Raw genomic sequence first — 15,761 nt, forward strand, 5'->3', positions numbered from 1 at the left:
TCGGCTAATTAGCATCAAGACGACAAAGTTTAACTAATGGAATGCCATACTTACGTCGAACTTTCAATGTTCTTCGTCAGTACAATCGTAGTTTCTTCCATATTGCATACATTGCCAGTATACCATTGTTACATAAAAACTTTAGAATGCTTGCTCAATCTGATTTTCCACATTAAATGCTCAAATTATATGCAGACGATTCTTAAAAAATCTTCGTCACCGACTAATTATATGTAATTTATTCTATGCACTGTCATTTTTGCACTCTTCAATTTGTATGTTTTGCAGGATCCAAGTATCCCTAAATCCAAATTTCTAATGAAAGGAAAAAACGATAAAATGTATCCATATGATTTTTTATTATTTAATTTAAGAATATATGTACACAATAGTATCGTAAAATAGTTGTATTAAATACATGTGAACAATTTTGTACAATTAATATAATCTCGATATGGAGATAATAAATATCTAGATCTCAAAAAAAGTTATACAGACACACTCACATGACGTCTCAGCCCCCTGATTAAAAATCTATCCTGAAAAACCTTGGGGCATTTAATAAAAAATTTGGTTTCTATATGAAAACTTTGATTTCAAAAAAAACTTCAGGTCTCCAATGAAATCCAGGGGTCTGAGGATAAAACCTTGAAATTTGTGATAAAAATTTGTAATCTCAATGAAACCCGAGACATCTCCATTGTTCTGGCTTTAGGGGTCTCTGATGTACTCCAATAACTTTGAATTATTCCCAGAAAAAATTGTAAATTAATATTAATTAAGGATATTCGAATGTCCCTGGTCTTTTTTCAATTATTCACGACCCTTTCCGGATCAGTAACATTTTGTATAGTACATTTTCGTATAGTAACATTTGGTCTAGGTAACATTTCGTATAGTACACTTTGTATAGGTAACATTTCGTATAGGTTACATTTCGTCAAGATAACATTTGGTATAGATAATATTTGGTATGGGTAATATTTTGTATAGGTAACACTTAGGGTAATTTTTCGTATAAATGTAAAAATAAAGATGAAAAATTAATCACCAAATATCAGCTTTTTTTGTAAATATATTTAATGTACATGTTCTTTTTTTTACAGTTTAATAAATTATCTGATTTTTGAAGTTCATGAGCCACCTGCTGCAGATATTCTTTTTCAAGGACAGCGACCTCATGCTCATTAGTCTTCTTGATCAGGAGCTGATTACCATGATCATGCAGAGGAATTGATTGTCCTACAAGGTTCCCTGTTGATTTCCGGGTGGAAATCCTTGCCTTATAACTTCTGTTTGCACAGGTCCAATAGTTAACATTTTTTCCAGTACTATTAAAGGTATATTTATGATAGTTGTTATCGATTATTGCATCCTTTCCACGAGGAGACTTAGTAAGTCTTATCAGAGACATGGTCGAGGTTTTTGTAATTTTGCGGATTTTCTTTAAATGGTTCGCAGTTTTCTTAGTGAAATATTCATGGTTTTCTTACAAAAATTTGTTGACGTTCTTTAATTTTTACTTTTACACGAAAAATTACTATGGATGTTACCTAAACAAATTGTTACCAATACCAAATGTTATCTATACAAAATGTTACCTATACAAAATGTTACCAATACAAAATGTTACCTATACCAAATGTTACCTAGACAAAGTGTACTAGACAAAATATTACTATACGAAAATGTACTATACGAAACGTTAGTGATCCCCCTTTCCTGACTACCTACATATTTGTATAATTTTTTTTACAAGGATTTTGACAAGGATTTGGCCAAGATGACCTTGCTTGAAGAACTGAAGAGGTTAAATGAGCAGCTTGGAGAGCTGGAGTTCAAGGCCAAATGGGTAAGACTCATTTTTACCAATAATGAAATTAGAATGCCTTAGTATGTGAAGATCTCTTTAGTTGAAAGAATTTTAAAACTTTTTAAAATTAAAATAAATATTATTCAAGGAATTTGAGAGTTAAAATTTCCTTATTCTTGTTAGAAAATATTTCAGAATCAAATTTCTATTCCACAAATTATTTGGTTAATTTTATAAATGATTTTGAAGAGATTAGATACTTAATCCCTTTCGTGGTTTAAGTTTTGCTTTGATATTAAATTTTGGAATGTCATGTACGATTTACAGTGGCGCCGTACAAACTTTTGTCTGATCAGGATGAATGAAATATCCTAATTTGTCCCAACAATATATTGAGTTATGCTTTGTTTTTTTTAGGTGCATTTTGCATTTTTTCTTTACAGACATCAGTAAATCCTCAACGGACTGGGGGGGGGGGCCTTTGACACTCCCACTCCCTGTAGGTTTTTGTTTACATGCATTTTTGACTTCATCACATTAAAATTTTGTTATTTATGAAGAAAATTTTGGGCAAAAAAAATCAAACCATTCAGTCTTTTCAGGGTTAAGGGGTACTGTTGTAAACCAGACATGACACGAAGGTCATCTTTTATCTACTATATTTTAGCTTCTTGTAGCCATGCTTAAAAGTACCGCTTTTCTGGCTTTTATTATTTTTAGAATTTATTAAAGATCAATTTGATTGATATTTCTTAAATTCTTAATTAAGATTTATCGACTTTAAATGTATTACGTAAAAATATCTTTATCTTTTGCCCTCGTAGTAGTTATGGAGACTGAATAGATTTTTGGGTAAGAAATTTTAAGTCTTAGGTTTTTTTTTCCGCAGAAATAAATAAATATTTTTATGTTGACGCTTTCATAATTTAGGTCAAAACACTGATGAAGGAGAAAGGAGATAATCCGTCAAAGACTACCAGAATGGTCATGCGAAGGATCGCTATTCAGGAGGTGTGGGCTGGAATGTCCTACTAAGGATAAAGAGGGAAAGCTTCCATCTCTACTGTTCTGACCGTCGCACGGATTTTGAAAGGTGTGTTTCTTACGTACAGTGCTTATAATCCATTTAATATTAATGCTGATCTGATCCTGGGTGGCTTAGGATCCATTTCGTTTTTTTTCACACAGGATAAAATGAATCTGAATCCAACATGTTCCGGAGAAATTCCTAATACCAATTCTGGAGAATTTCCTGAGACCAATTCCAAATAAATTCCTGACACTGGTTCCGGAGAAATTCCTAAGTAAAATTCTGGAGAATTTCCTGACTCTGGTTCCGAAGAAACTTCTAAATTCAATTCTGGAGAATTTCCTGAGTCCAATTCCTTAAAAATTCCAGAGTCCAATTTCAAAGAAATTCCTGGGACCATTTCCAAAGAAATTCCTAAGACCTGTTCTGAAATAATTTTCTTGTCTGATTCCTGAGAAAATCTCTAATTAATTCCAAAAAAATTCCCAAATTAAATTTCGGGGAGACTCCTGACACCAGTTCCGGAGAAATTTTAGTGACCTATTCAGAGGAATTTCTCAATCCAAGGAAATTCATGTAACAACTTCCAGGGAATTTTTTCACTGAAATTTCTCTTAACATTTTCTGGAGAAAATCCAGTGAAAATGTCATCAGGTATTCCAGGAAATTTCTTGTAACCCATTCCGAAGAACTTGATTTAGGAATTTCTCCAGAATTTCCTAAGAATGAGTTCCCCAAAAAACAAAAGAGTCCAATTCCGGGGAACATCTTGTAACCAATTCCGGAGAAAATCCCAAAACTAATTCCTGAGAAATTCCTGAATCAAATTCTTCGGAATGAGTTACGGGAAATTCTCCGGAATACCTGTCAATATATTCTCCGGATATTCCCATGAAAGATTTCTTAGAATTTCCGAGGATTCCTGGGAAAGATTCCAGGGAATTTCCGCAGATTTTCCGCGAAATTGTTACTTGGGTAGAGTGAAAATAAACCACCATCAGAATCTCAAAGGAATTTGCTCGGATGTTTGGGGTTTTTGGAAATTCTGCAAATTTCTTGGTGTTTTGGTAATTTTCCTAATTTCTTGGCATTTGAGAAAATTACCATAGATGGAAAAAAAAACACAAGCCCTCAGATTCTCTCAAGAATTTCTGAAATTCCCCAAAAGTCTGGATATTTTCTGAATTTTCTAAATTGCTAATCATTTGGGGAAGTCCCCAAATGTGACAAAGTCTGGGTATATGGGGAATTTCACAATTGTCAAAGTATGTGGGAAACTCAGTTAATGTTTAAGTAGTTGAGAAATTCCCCAAATTGCTATGTATTTGTAAGAGATGTAAATTAATAAATATACATATGCAACCATTTTTTAAGGTGCATGAATTGACCTTTATCTTGCAGTTGACTTTTTTGCCAGTTGACCATTTTGCCAGTTTACTATTTTGTTCAGTTTGTAGAAGCAGGAATCTGAGTGGACAAATCCAAGAAATGCTCGAAGATAAAGAAGAAAATCTCCGAACAAGAAAACGAGAATCTAGGAGGGAGTCCGTCTCTACCCTTCAACTTGAACAGATCTACTCTTCGATATAAATATCTGTTTATTAAATAGATACCAAATAAACTATATATTGGAATTGTTCATACTCTCTAAAAGTTAACCATTTAAACCTTTAACCAAATTAACCAATAAGACAATCAAAGTGAATTTTGAAAATAATTTAATGATAAACATAAATCTGAGCATTTAGCCAGGGTATTGTGAAAACTGTTATTATGTCTAAATGAATGCAGTTCAATAATTTCAAAGCATTAAGTTTTTGCAAATTTCTGGCATTTTAATGACGTTTCCTTGTTTATCTATCTATTAGTTTTTGAAAAATGCGGAAACGGATCAAAAATATGAGGAAACGGATCAAAAATTTGAGGAAACCAATCAACAAATTGAGATTTATAAAGTTTTTGAAAAAAGCAGAAACAAATCAAAAATATTAGGATAGGAAACTAAAATTTAAGTAAACCATTCAACAAATTGAGATTTTTAAAGTTTTGAAAAAAGCGGAAGCGGATCAAAAATATGAGGAAACGGACCTAAAATTTGAGGAAACTGATCAACAAATTGAGATTTTTAAAGTTTTGAAAAAGCAGAAACGGATCAAAAATATGAGGAATTGGACTTAAAATTTGGGGAAACCAATCAACAAAATGAGATTTTTAAAATTTTTGAAAAAAGCGGAAACATATCAAAAATATGAGGAAACGGACCTAAAATTTGAGGAAACCGATCAACAAAACGAAATTTTTCAAGTTTTTGAATAAAGCGGAAACAAATTTAAAATATGAGGAAACGGACCAAAAATATTGGGAATCCCCTCAAAAATATTGGGAAATCCCTCAAAAATATTTGAAATAAAAATTGATAAAAATATAGGGGAAACAGTTATACAATTCTGGGAAATCGATCAAAAAAAAGAGGAAACTCCTCAAAATTTGAATTTAGAGGGATTTCTGAAAAATTTGAAGAAATCATGGAAACATCTCAAAAAAACCTACTTTTGAGGGGTTTTCACGTATTTTTGATCCAATTCCGTGTTAAGGCGTTTCCATGTCACCTGTGTAGATAGCCAAAGGGACATTATTCCAATACTGTTATAGACGCAAAGCCTAGTACCTGTGGATCGGTGAGCTAAACAGTTCCCCATGAGCTCTTCAATTATGTGGTTTTTACCTCCATTGGATTAGCATCATTTTCTTTAGTTGAATATTGTAATAAATGTTTGGTGTATATATTGTGTTGTAATTTAGATGTATATATTTGGTTATTATGTCAACTTTAAGATTAACATTATACCTGGGTATTCCAGGATACCAGGGTGTTCTAGGATATCAGGGTATTGTAGGATATCCAGGTATTCCAGTATATCAGGTAATTCCAGGATATCAGGGTATTCCAGGATATCAGGGTATTCCAGGATATCAGGTTATTCCACTATATAAGGTAATTCCAGGATATCAGGGTATTTCATAATATCAGGGTATTTTGATATATCAGGTAATTCCAGAATACCAGGGTATTCCAGGACACCAGGATATTCCAGGATATCAGTGTATTCCAGGATATCATTGTATTTCAGGATATCAGGGTACACTGCCCGAGTAGAATCTTAGAGTCGGGAACCTAGTCTTAGGCGCCGGGCCGACTTTCTCATACATCCCCTATAGAAGGGTGTCATATCATTTGGACGGATGATTAAATGGACTAACGTTCGTTTGGACTACTGTTTTGGTTCATACGTGGACTAATAATTAAAGAAAAATCCATAAATCATTTTTTAAAATCTTGCAGAGAATACTAGGTTCTTCAAATATTATATATGTGCACAATTTTGGACATTTTTTTAAAATTGCAACTGTCTCAGGAATAAATGTACATTTTGGTTAGTTATTATTTATAACAGATGTTGAATTGAAAAAATATTTGAAACAGATATCAGATACAATTATTTTTCTTTTGCATTGCATTTCCATGTGTCATTGGGATACAAAATATGGACGATCTCACGAAAATTTAACAGTAAGGAATTAAGTCTTTGCCACAAACTCATGATTTTCTAATCGCATTATCAATACAACTCAATGGCATACTATACTCAAACTATGTATTCTGTTAGGTCAAAAAACCTAGTTTAAATTATTAAAGGTTTAGACATTCTGGTTGCAAAGATATAGGAATTAGAAAATTTGAGTTTGTGACAACGAATCACTTCCTTTGCCTAAAACATCTAAGAGAAAATAACCAAAAAGTGCTCTGAACTTAAAATATAAAACATTACCGATTTTTGCCTAAATGTAAATGGAAGAAATGAAAAATTGAAAAATATTGAATTGTATTTGTAGAATATGGTGACATGGAAACGCCTCAATAAGGAAACAGATCAAAAATTATTTTTGAGGAATTTCCGTTTTTTTTTTTTAAGTTCGAGGAAATCCCTCAAAAGTTCAGAATTGTTGAGGGATTTCCGAATATTTTGTATCCGTTTCCCAATATTTTTAGTTGAATTGTTTCCTCTTTTTTTGATCAACTATCTCATATTTCTAGGTCCGTTTCCTCAGTTTTTTTATCCGTTTCCGATTTTTTCAAAAATTTTTAAAATCTCAATTTGTTGATCGGTGTCCTCAAATATTAGGTCCGTTTCCTCATATTTTTGATCCATTTCCGCTTTTTTCAAAAACTTAAAAATTCCTAATTTGTTGATCGGTTTCCTCAAATTTTAGGTCCGTTCCTCATATTTTTGATCCGTTTCCGCTTTTTCAAAAACTTTAAAATCATATTTTTTTTTGTATCTGCAGGGGCGTACCGAGATGCTCTCAGGGTAATGTTGATCCGCTCTACTGCCCATCCGTCCTATTGCCCATCCGCTATACTGCCCATCCGTCCTATTGCCCATCCGCTATACTGCCCATCCGTCCTATTGCCCATACGCCATACTGCCCATCCGTCCTATTGTCCATCCGCTATACTGCCCATCCGACCTATTGCCCATCCGCTATACTGCCCATCCGTCCTATTGCAACATCTGACCTACGACAGCTGTAGGTCGGATGGGCATATCTTCTTGCCCATCCGACCTATTCAGTAGCTTTTGTCATGCCTATAGCGCAGTAGGGTAGAAATAATTAATTGTAGCTGTCGGACGGCCACTCAATTTTGTAGGTCGGATGGGCACTTTTTGTAGGTCGGATGGTCATTTTTCGCAGGTTGGATGGGCAGTTTTCGTAGGTCGGATGGGCATTTTTCGTAGGTCGGATGGGCATTTTTCGTAGGTCGGATGGCCACTTTTTGTAGGTCGGATGGGCATTTTTCGTAGGTCGGATGGGCATTTTTCGTAGGTCGGATGGGCATATTTCGTAGGTTGGTGGGCATATTTCGTATGTCGGATGGGCACTTTTTGTAGGGGGTCCGAGCCCTGCGGCCATGAAAGACCTTTAATTCAACAAATTTTAATAAAATTAGTGTATATTTAGGGTTAGGTTAGGTTAAGCTCATTTCTGGGCCGAGCGCTGCGGNGCCCATCTGACCTACGAAAAGTGCCCATCTGACCTACGAAAAAATTAAGAAAAGAGCACAACCTTTACTTCCCACTCCATTGCAACAATCTTCTTCATCTTCTCGAAGGTAAGATGTAAAAATTGTATTCGTGGTACTAGTATAAGCTCAACATAAGGAAACTAAAAAGACTAAGGGACTTTGGCGTTATGTTATTTAAAATGGCTGTCCATTCAAACTGTTATTTACACGATTTACAACATTCAGCCTAAACTAAGCTTTAGGTACGTACTGTAGTAAAGTGCTGTACACTGCTCGAAGAAAAAGCAGGTTTAAGTAGAGATTGCATTAAACTTTGTAGTGAAGTAAGAAGTTTTGATTTCTCCATATCAGCTTCTTCCTGGAGCCTTTCCTGTTCTTCCTTTCTCGCTTCTTCCATCTTCTTCCTTTCTCTCTCCCTAACCTCACTTGCTTTCCGCTCTTCCTAATAAATATCAACAATTTAATTTATCTCAAAACTAAGACGACATTTATAAAAATCTTGGCGTTAAATCTGTTGCAAAATAAATGTAGGAAAAGTGGTCAAAGTTCACTGATTGGTGCTGTTTATGTTTTCAAATATATATATACATAAAGTTGTAATTTCTGTTCTAGTGTCTTTCTGTCTGTCTGTCTGTTTGTTTGTCCGATAATAACTCAGGAACCTCAGGACCGATCTTTGTCTCAAATTTTGAATGGGGAACTTGGAAGACCCACGGGAATGTTCTTAGCTTGGTTTTGAGATTTAATAGCTAAAATTGTGTTTCCCGGTAAAATCGTTCAAGTGCAGGTGAACGGCGGGAGTAACTTTTAGCAACCTGGGCAGCGCTGGGTTCCCAAGCTAGTATTAAAGATGAAATATATTCCAAAATCCTAACTTATTGTTGCAATCTAAGCTGAATATCCCAAAACTAACAAGCCGTGCAAATGTTTATATATGTCCAGGGTTAACCACTAAGAATGAGACTTTGCTGACAACCAAAATCTAATTAGATTTAGAGATCTTACATTTGAATTTGGATTTTTCTAGAATCATGCAGAGAAAGAGAATGAACAGAAAAAAAAGAATAAACGAAAGAAAAAAGTTCCCAAGGTTTCAGGGACTCTGAGTCAAATGTAGGTTTGATAAATTGAATTATACAAAGGAATTGAGTCTTTGCAACAAACTATGATTTTCTAATCACTATATCTTTGGAACCGAATGTTGCAGGCCTTAAATATTTCAAACTATGAATCTGTTAGATCAAGTAATCTGAGTTTGAAATATCAAAGGTTTACAACATCGAGTTCTAAAGATATTGAGGTTTAAAGATTTGATTTTGTTCCAAAGACTCAATTCCTTTGCTCTTAAAAACAACATTTAATGGGCATAATTGAAGAAATAAAACATATAGTCGGATTCTGCAGTGAGGCTCATATGTTTTGCACTCTTGCAGTGTTGTTTAGCTGGTATAATTTTATTGAAAAATGGCAAGACGTAACAGAAAAAAACAGGATTTTTGGGTCATTTTTCAACGATTTTAACTAAAGATAATTTTTCCATGATCTGAACATGATATCCGACCATTTTTCGAACTATTTAGAAAAATACTTTATTTTTGCCAATGGCCTGTAAAATGCGACCCTACCCAAGTAACAAAAGTGAGGAATTTCCCGAGATTCTCCAACCGCTGTGACTTTTATCCGAGGAATTTCTCGAGAATTATTTCCTGTAACTTATTCCTAGGAAATTCTCGAGAAATTCCTCAGTATTGGTCCCCAAGATAAGAGATTTATTGGGGATCACAGTTTTGAGACTCAGTTTCGAGAAATTCCTGAGAAATTCCTCGGAATTTTCCCCCAAGAAATTCCTCAGAATTTCTCCGGAATTTTTCGTAGGTCGGATGGGCATTTTTCGTAGGTCGGATGGGCATTTTTCGTAGGTCGGATGGGCATTTTTCGTAGGTCGGATGGGCATATTTCGTAGGTTGGTGGGCATATTTCGTATGTCGGATGGGCACTTTTTGTAGGGGGTCCGAGCCCTGCGGCCATGAAAGACCTTTAATTCAACAAATTTTAATAAAATTAGTGTATATTTAGGGTTAGGTTAGGTTAAGCTCATTTCTGGGCCGAGCGCTGCGGCTAGGACAGGCTAGGTGGCCGAGCGCTGCGGCCACATGTCTGGGCCGACCTACGAAAAACGCCCATCCGACCTACGAAAAGTGCCCATCTGACCTACGAAAAAATTAAGAAAAGAGCACAACCTTTACTTCCCACTCCATTGCAACAATCTTCTTCATCTTCTCGAAGGTAAGATCTGATCCTGGTTCAAACTTAGCCAGCTCCTCATGTTTATAGTAATCAAACTGTGGATAGTGAGTGTTGTCCTCAGGAGCATACTGATAGCACTGAAGGGTGGCACAGTAGTCGTCAGACACATTCTTTAGTTGATGGGTTTGGAACCAGCGCTCATTCATCCAGGTGTAATCCCCCTTACTAGCATTAAACCTGTCAAGATGTTCTAGACGCTTAGCTGGAGGGTTTGTGATCTTATTAAAGATACTGCATTGAATGCTTCCATGGAGCACCTTGATTACTGCGCTGCATCTTCCATGGTTGTGGATTGGACTTTCTGCCCCTGCTGGCCATATCTCTAGAACATTAGGACAACCAGGGGAGTTCCCCTTATTTTCTCCAATAGTAATCCTCAAATACGACTTTTCCTTAAGTATCTCATTGAGGATCAAGCCTTCTGTCTCAATACTGTTTCTAATTTGTTTTATTAGAAGAGGATCAAGATCCTTGATTCTTTTAATGTCATTGAAGATTTTTTTGCACTCACAAGGTAGATGGTTGGGCAAAAAAAAATGAGCTACATCCAAATCTTCCAATTCAACTGGTTTAAACTCCTTTAGAATAGGAGATGGAGTAGAGATTAGAGGCTCTTTGTTAACCAAGATCAAAGGCTCATAGTCAATGGATCCTTTATTAATTTTGTCCTCTTCGCAATCCTTCAAACTACCATAGAGAAGAACTGTACTCCTACAGTTAGGGTTGGGCTTTAAGAAGAGTTTAAATTTGTCATAAGAGCTATCTTCAAAGGCATAGGACATCAATGTTGTTTCATCCATGGTGTGACCTTTTCCATATTTCAATTTCTTTCCATCCTTGTCATATGACCACCAATAAGTTTGCCTAACTCCTTCTTCCAGTCCATTGGAGCATGTTTTCAAGGTTTCAAGTTTTTCTTCCCCAAGTTTTATTTTAAACTCAGCACCATCCGGTCCAATGTTAAGAACAACATAGTTTGTATACCTTTCAAGGTTGTCATCAAACTCATCATTCTTTTCTTCCGGCACTATCACCAGAGAGAATGGTTTATCAAACTTACTGGTACAACAGATTGTACCTAAAATAAGAAAATTTTATTTTTCAGAATAAACATGCAACCCTAAACAGCTGACAATAATTTAGCAGAGGAAAAAGATTACACAATTACCTCTTGAAGCAAGGCTTATCAATTTTGAACAATATCTGAATGTTTAAACTTAAGCCATTTGAAAATCTTGCATTACACATAAAAAATGCTTATACAACTCTCCTTATCTTATGAAAAATGAGAGATTAATTCAGACTCCAGAAAGGGGCTGTGGAGTAATTTTAAGTAACCCTCCAATTACATAAAAAGTAGCATGAACCTTGGTGGAGAAATCCAAGTTTTATTTCTAAAAATTTTGTGCAAAGTTATCAACTATTACAAGTGTTTCTGCTCGAGAAGATAAAGATAAATTTGTCATCCTTAATCCTTAGGCCATATTTCAGAGTTAATTTAAATTGGTTCTACGTAGAACAGTCTGGTCTAGGTTTTGGCATACATAAGTAACTCTAAATTTCCATTTTATATGATACTAGCTGAAGGGCCCGCGGCGTTGCCCGTAGAACTAATAAATTATTTTTTTAAAATTTTGATTTTTAAAAAATACAAATTTTAAAATTTTTTAGATTATGTGTTCCCATGGGTGCCCTAAAAAAATTTCAGCCTACTGGGTCCAACCATTTCGCTGGCTTTAGTGAAAATATAAACCAATGTTTTGTTTTATTATATAGATTTAATACCTTTGAAACAAGTATTAAAGTTTGCTTTTTCACAAAACTGTTTAGATGCCATGTTTTCTGAAATAAATGTTCAATATCAAAATTCATGTAAGCATCTAATTTGATCTTTAAATGGTTGTTCTTAAAATTAAATTATTTGATCTAACAAAATCAATAGTTTGAAATGTAAAGGGTTGCAAAAGATATAGAAATCGTTAGAAAATCGTAGTTTGTGACAAAGACTCAATTCCTTTGTATAGTTCAAATTAATTGCATAAAGACATAAACAAATGATATTTTAAAGTATGGGAAGGCGTGAACGGATTGAAACAAAGCTTAAACATGCCCAGCCTTAATCTAAAGTATTTTTTGTTATCAGTTTTCAAGTTCAAAGACAAACAAGAGAGGAACTAATTACTTGTCACAAGCTCTAAATTTTAGATCTAAAGGTCGGGCTATGGGTATTTAGGAAAAGTCAGAAAATTTCAACAGCCTCAGACTAATAATTTTTGAGTTAAGTAACAAAATCAACAGGGGGGGGGGCAAGAATAGGGTTAAACACCTATTCAAGACCATTTAACAACCTAAGATCTAATTTAACCTTGAAATCTTTAGAAATTCAGGACGTGCTTTGCCCTGGTAACCCTGTACAATAACATCAGAAAGGCCCAAAAAAAGGATCTAGTAAAATAACTTCTATTTGATATTGCAACTATCAAAATCCAACAAATTGAAAGCTGCCATATTTACCAGGACACTATGTACGTACATTGTATTTTTTGTATATGAATTGTTTAACAAATAGATAAAAATAGAATATTTTTTTAGATTTGCCCAATTTGCGCAAAATTATCTTATTGTTTAAAAAATGTTGCTCAATAATTTTTGCGCATGATGTGGAATGTAAAATCTAGCGTAAAATCTGTGCCGCTTGATAAGCAAGAATTGGCTCAAAAAATTGCAAAAAAATGTTCGAGAAAAAAGCCCAAATTTAGTTGTTGGTAGTGTCTAAATGCTGATCTTAAAAACACTTTGAAAAACTTAAATAAACTTTTTTTTAAATTATTTACAATATTGTACAAATCGTACAAAAATTACTAAAATCTAAAAATAATTAATTAATTAATTAAAAACACAAAAAAAATATTGTTTTCCCTTGTAAGGGTTTAGAACGAAAATTTTAAGAAGACTGTAAAATTTAGTAATAAAGTAATAATGCTTATCTTTCACGATACTTCATTTTTTAAAAACACTTCTAAGGGGTTTGAACTTTTTTCTACACAACATTTTTTTTAATTTGACTGTCCATGAATTTTCCCTTTGTTCATGTGAGTTGACACTAAAAAATGTTGTTCCTCTTTTTTGTGCCTTAACCCTATCCCTGTTGGACTATTTTTGTGCCTTAACCCTATCCCTGTTGGACTATTTTTGTCTTATAGCTTATATTGTAAGACATGAATTTTCTGTAAATATTTGCTTGTAAATAGTATGCCGTTTACTTGCCTGTAAATAAGGGGGGTGAGATAGGGTTAAATGAAACACTAAGGGGGTGGGATATGGTTAAATGGAACACTAAATTGTAGGTTTGTCAAATATATGGTTTCCAGAGAACGATAACTTTCGCGAAAAATATAAAAATTGTCTTTCTTATTTCGCAAACCTTTTCGCGAATTTTCGCATTTTTTCTGTTCATAAAAAAATAAATGTGCCGTAGACCTTATATGTTTCAAACAAATTCTGTCAGATCAAATAAATTAAGTTCCAAATAGCAAAGGTTAAGGTTTACACGATCAGGTTGCAATGATACTCGGATAAGAAAATTTTAGTTTGTGACAAAGATTGACTAAATTTCTGTGGCATATTATACAAAATGTGTGACAAAGCATGGATTGTTCGCACACAGCATGTATCTTGAAACATAAAACACTTAAGTGTTTTAATATTGTTACAAAGCAAATAGCTTTACAAGACACTATTAGATAACTAATTTAGTAACATGGGTCTGTTTACACTGCACAAATGCCATGGTTCATGGTCATTGGATTTTTAAAAATTATAACTTGATTCTAAAAGTCGTCTTACTTTTTCAGAGTTTTCTGGTTTTCACTGTATCCATCTACATGATTAATATTTATTGGTTCTCACTGTATCTACATGATTAATATTTTCTGGTTCTAATTGTATCTACATGATTAATATTTTTTGGTTCTCACTGTATCTATATGGTTAATATTTTCTGGTTCTCACTGTATCTACATGGTTAATATTTTCTGGTTCTCACTGTATCTACATGGTTAATATTTTCTGGTTCTCACTGATTGTATCTACATGATTAATATTTTTTGGTTCTCACTGTATCTATATGGTTAATATTTTCTGGTTCTCACTGTATCTACATGGTTAATATTTTCTGGTTCTCACTGTATCTACATGGTTAATATTTTCTGGTTCTCACTGTAACTACATGATTAATATTTTCTTTCTTCAGGAATTCAGAAGCTCCAAATAAAAACCCGGTTTCCACCAAAACCGAATATAAGAAATTTGAGTTAGGTTACTGAACTCCATACTGCTGTTTAAAATTTGAATCACTGATTCAAATTTAAAGATTCTAGAGGATTTAAACCGGTGATTTAGGATTTGAACTGGCGGTAGGTAGCTTAGCGACCTCTCCGATTGATTAAATTCGGTCCCAGGCTCGGTATTTAAGGGAAACCCCAAAAGTCGGATCTATACTACAGCCTCCTCCTTCAGGAAAAAGGTGGAAACAACAAGAAGTTTTAATCAATGAAAAATATCAAATGGGTAGAGGTTTATTAAATAGATTAATGACCCTCCCCCCCCCTGATATTTGTTAAGCTTAAATTAACAATTCTCTTTAGGATTGCAGAAGATTGACAATTTACACTGAAAACATGAATTCGATATAAAACTTCAATCTTTAATCTTAATATTCTATTAAAGTGGAAAACCATAAAAAAATCATATTTGCTATTATTTTAACTCTAAAAATGTCTCCCCCTTCTTTCTGCGGTATCGATAATGTGTATGAAATCATTTATTGTTCGTAATCTCCAGTTATATTTCTGAATCCCTCCAGTGGAATTATAAACCCTTACATAGATATCTGAATCCCTCCAGTGGAATTATAAACCCATAGGAAGGATATCTGAATCCCTCCAGTTGATAACCCCCTGGATAGATTTCTGAATTCCTCAGATAAACCCCCTAGATAGATATCTGAATCCCTCCAGTGGAATTATAAACCCTTACATAGAGATCTGAATCCCTCCAGCGGAATTATCAACCCATAGGAAGGATATCTGAATCCCTCCAGTTGAATTTTAACCACCCTGAAAAGACATCTGAATCCCTCCAGAGGAATGTAAATCACCCTGCATTAAGTTTCAAATTGTAAAAAGCATTTTAAAACCCCTTCGGTGAAAATAAAATCCCTCTGGTGGTCTCCAGTAGAATCAAAATTTTACTACGAACTTCTTTGAGTCTTTTTTAATTTCAGTATTGTAAAATTTTAAAAAATCCAATTAACGTTACAAAAACTGGAAAATGGATTTTCAATATTATAAACACATCACGCCCAAACTCCCTAAACCCATTAAGATTAATTAATGTTTTTGCAGGGGTGTAAATAATTCTAATTTTTTTATTTCCCCAACCCCCCTCCACCCTTCTAATTTTTTTATTTTCTTCCCCAAATTTGATAAATCAATTTTTATATTTACCTACCTACCCTACCTTCC

General features: G+C 34.0%; 1 protein-coding gene across 1 annotated transcript; it reads right to left on the reverse strand.

Annotated features, from left to right (window-relative positions):
* Nucleotides 1–8,026: 8,026 nt before the first annotated feature.
* On the reverse strand, nt 8,027–12,074 carry LOC111695478 (uncharacterized). The gene is made up of 3 exons (XM_023464822.1): nt 12,022–12,074; nt 10,170–11,314; nt 8,027–8,371 (listed from the first exon to the last, which is right to left on the reverse strand). The coding sequence occupies exons 1-3, from the start codon at nt 12,071–12,073 to the stop codon at nt 8,168–8,170; spliced, it is 1,401 nt and encodes a 466-aa protein (XP_023320590.1). The 5' UTR covers nt 12,074; the 3' UTR covers nt 8,027–8,167.
* Between the last annotated feature and the right edge of the window lie 3,687 nt (nt 12,075–15,761).

The sequence above is a fragment of the Eurytemora carolleeae genome, unplaced genomic scaffold (genome assembly GCF_000591075.1).
Source record: "Eurytemora carolleeae unplaced genomic scaffold, Eaff_2.0 scaffold213, whole genome shotgun sequence".
Lineage (NCBI taxonomy): Eukaryota > Metazoa > Arthropoda > Copepoda > Calanoida > Temoridae > Eurytemora > Eurytemora carolleeae.

Coding starts and splice junctions, on each gene's coding strand:
- LOC111695478 (XM_023464822.1), bottom strand. CDS start 12,073: ATGGCATCTAAACAGTTTTGTGAAAAAGCAAACTTTAATACTTGTTTC. Junction 11,315..12,021: donor CTTTAATACTTGTTTCAAAG/GTATTAAATCTA, acceptor TTCTTATTTTAG/GTACAATCTGTTGTACCAGT. Junction 8,372..10,169: donor CAATGGAGTGGGAAGTAAAG/GTTGTGCTCTTT, acceptor GATATTTATTAG/GAAGAGCGGAAAGCAAGTGA.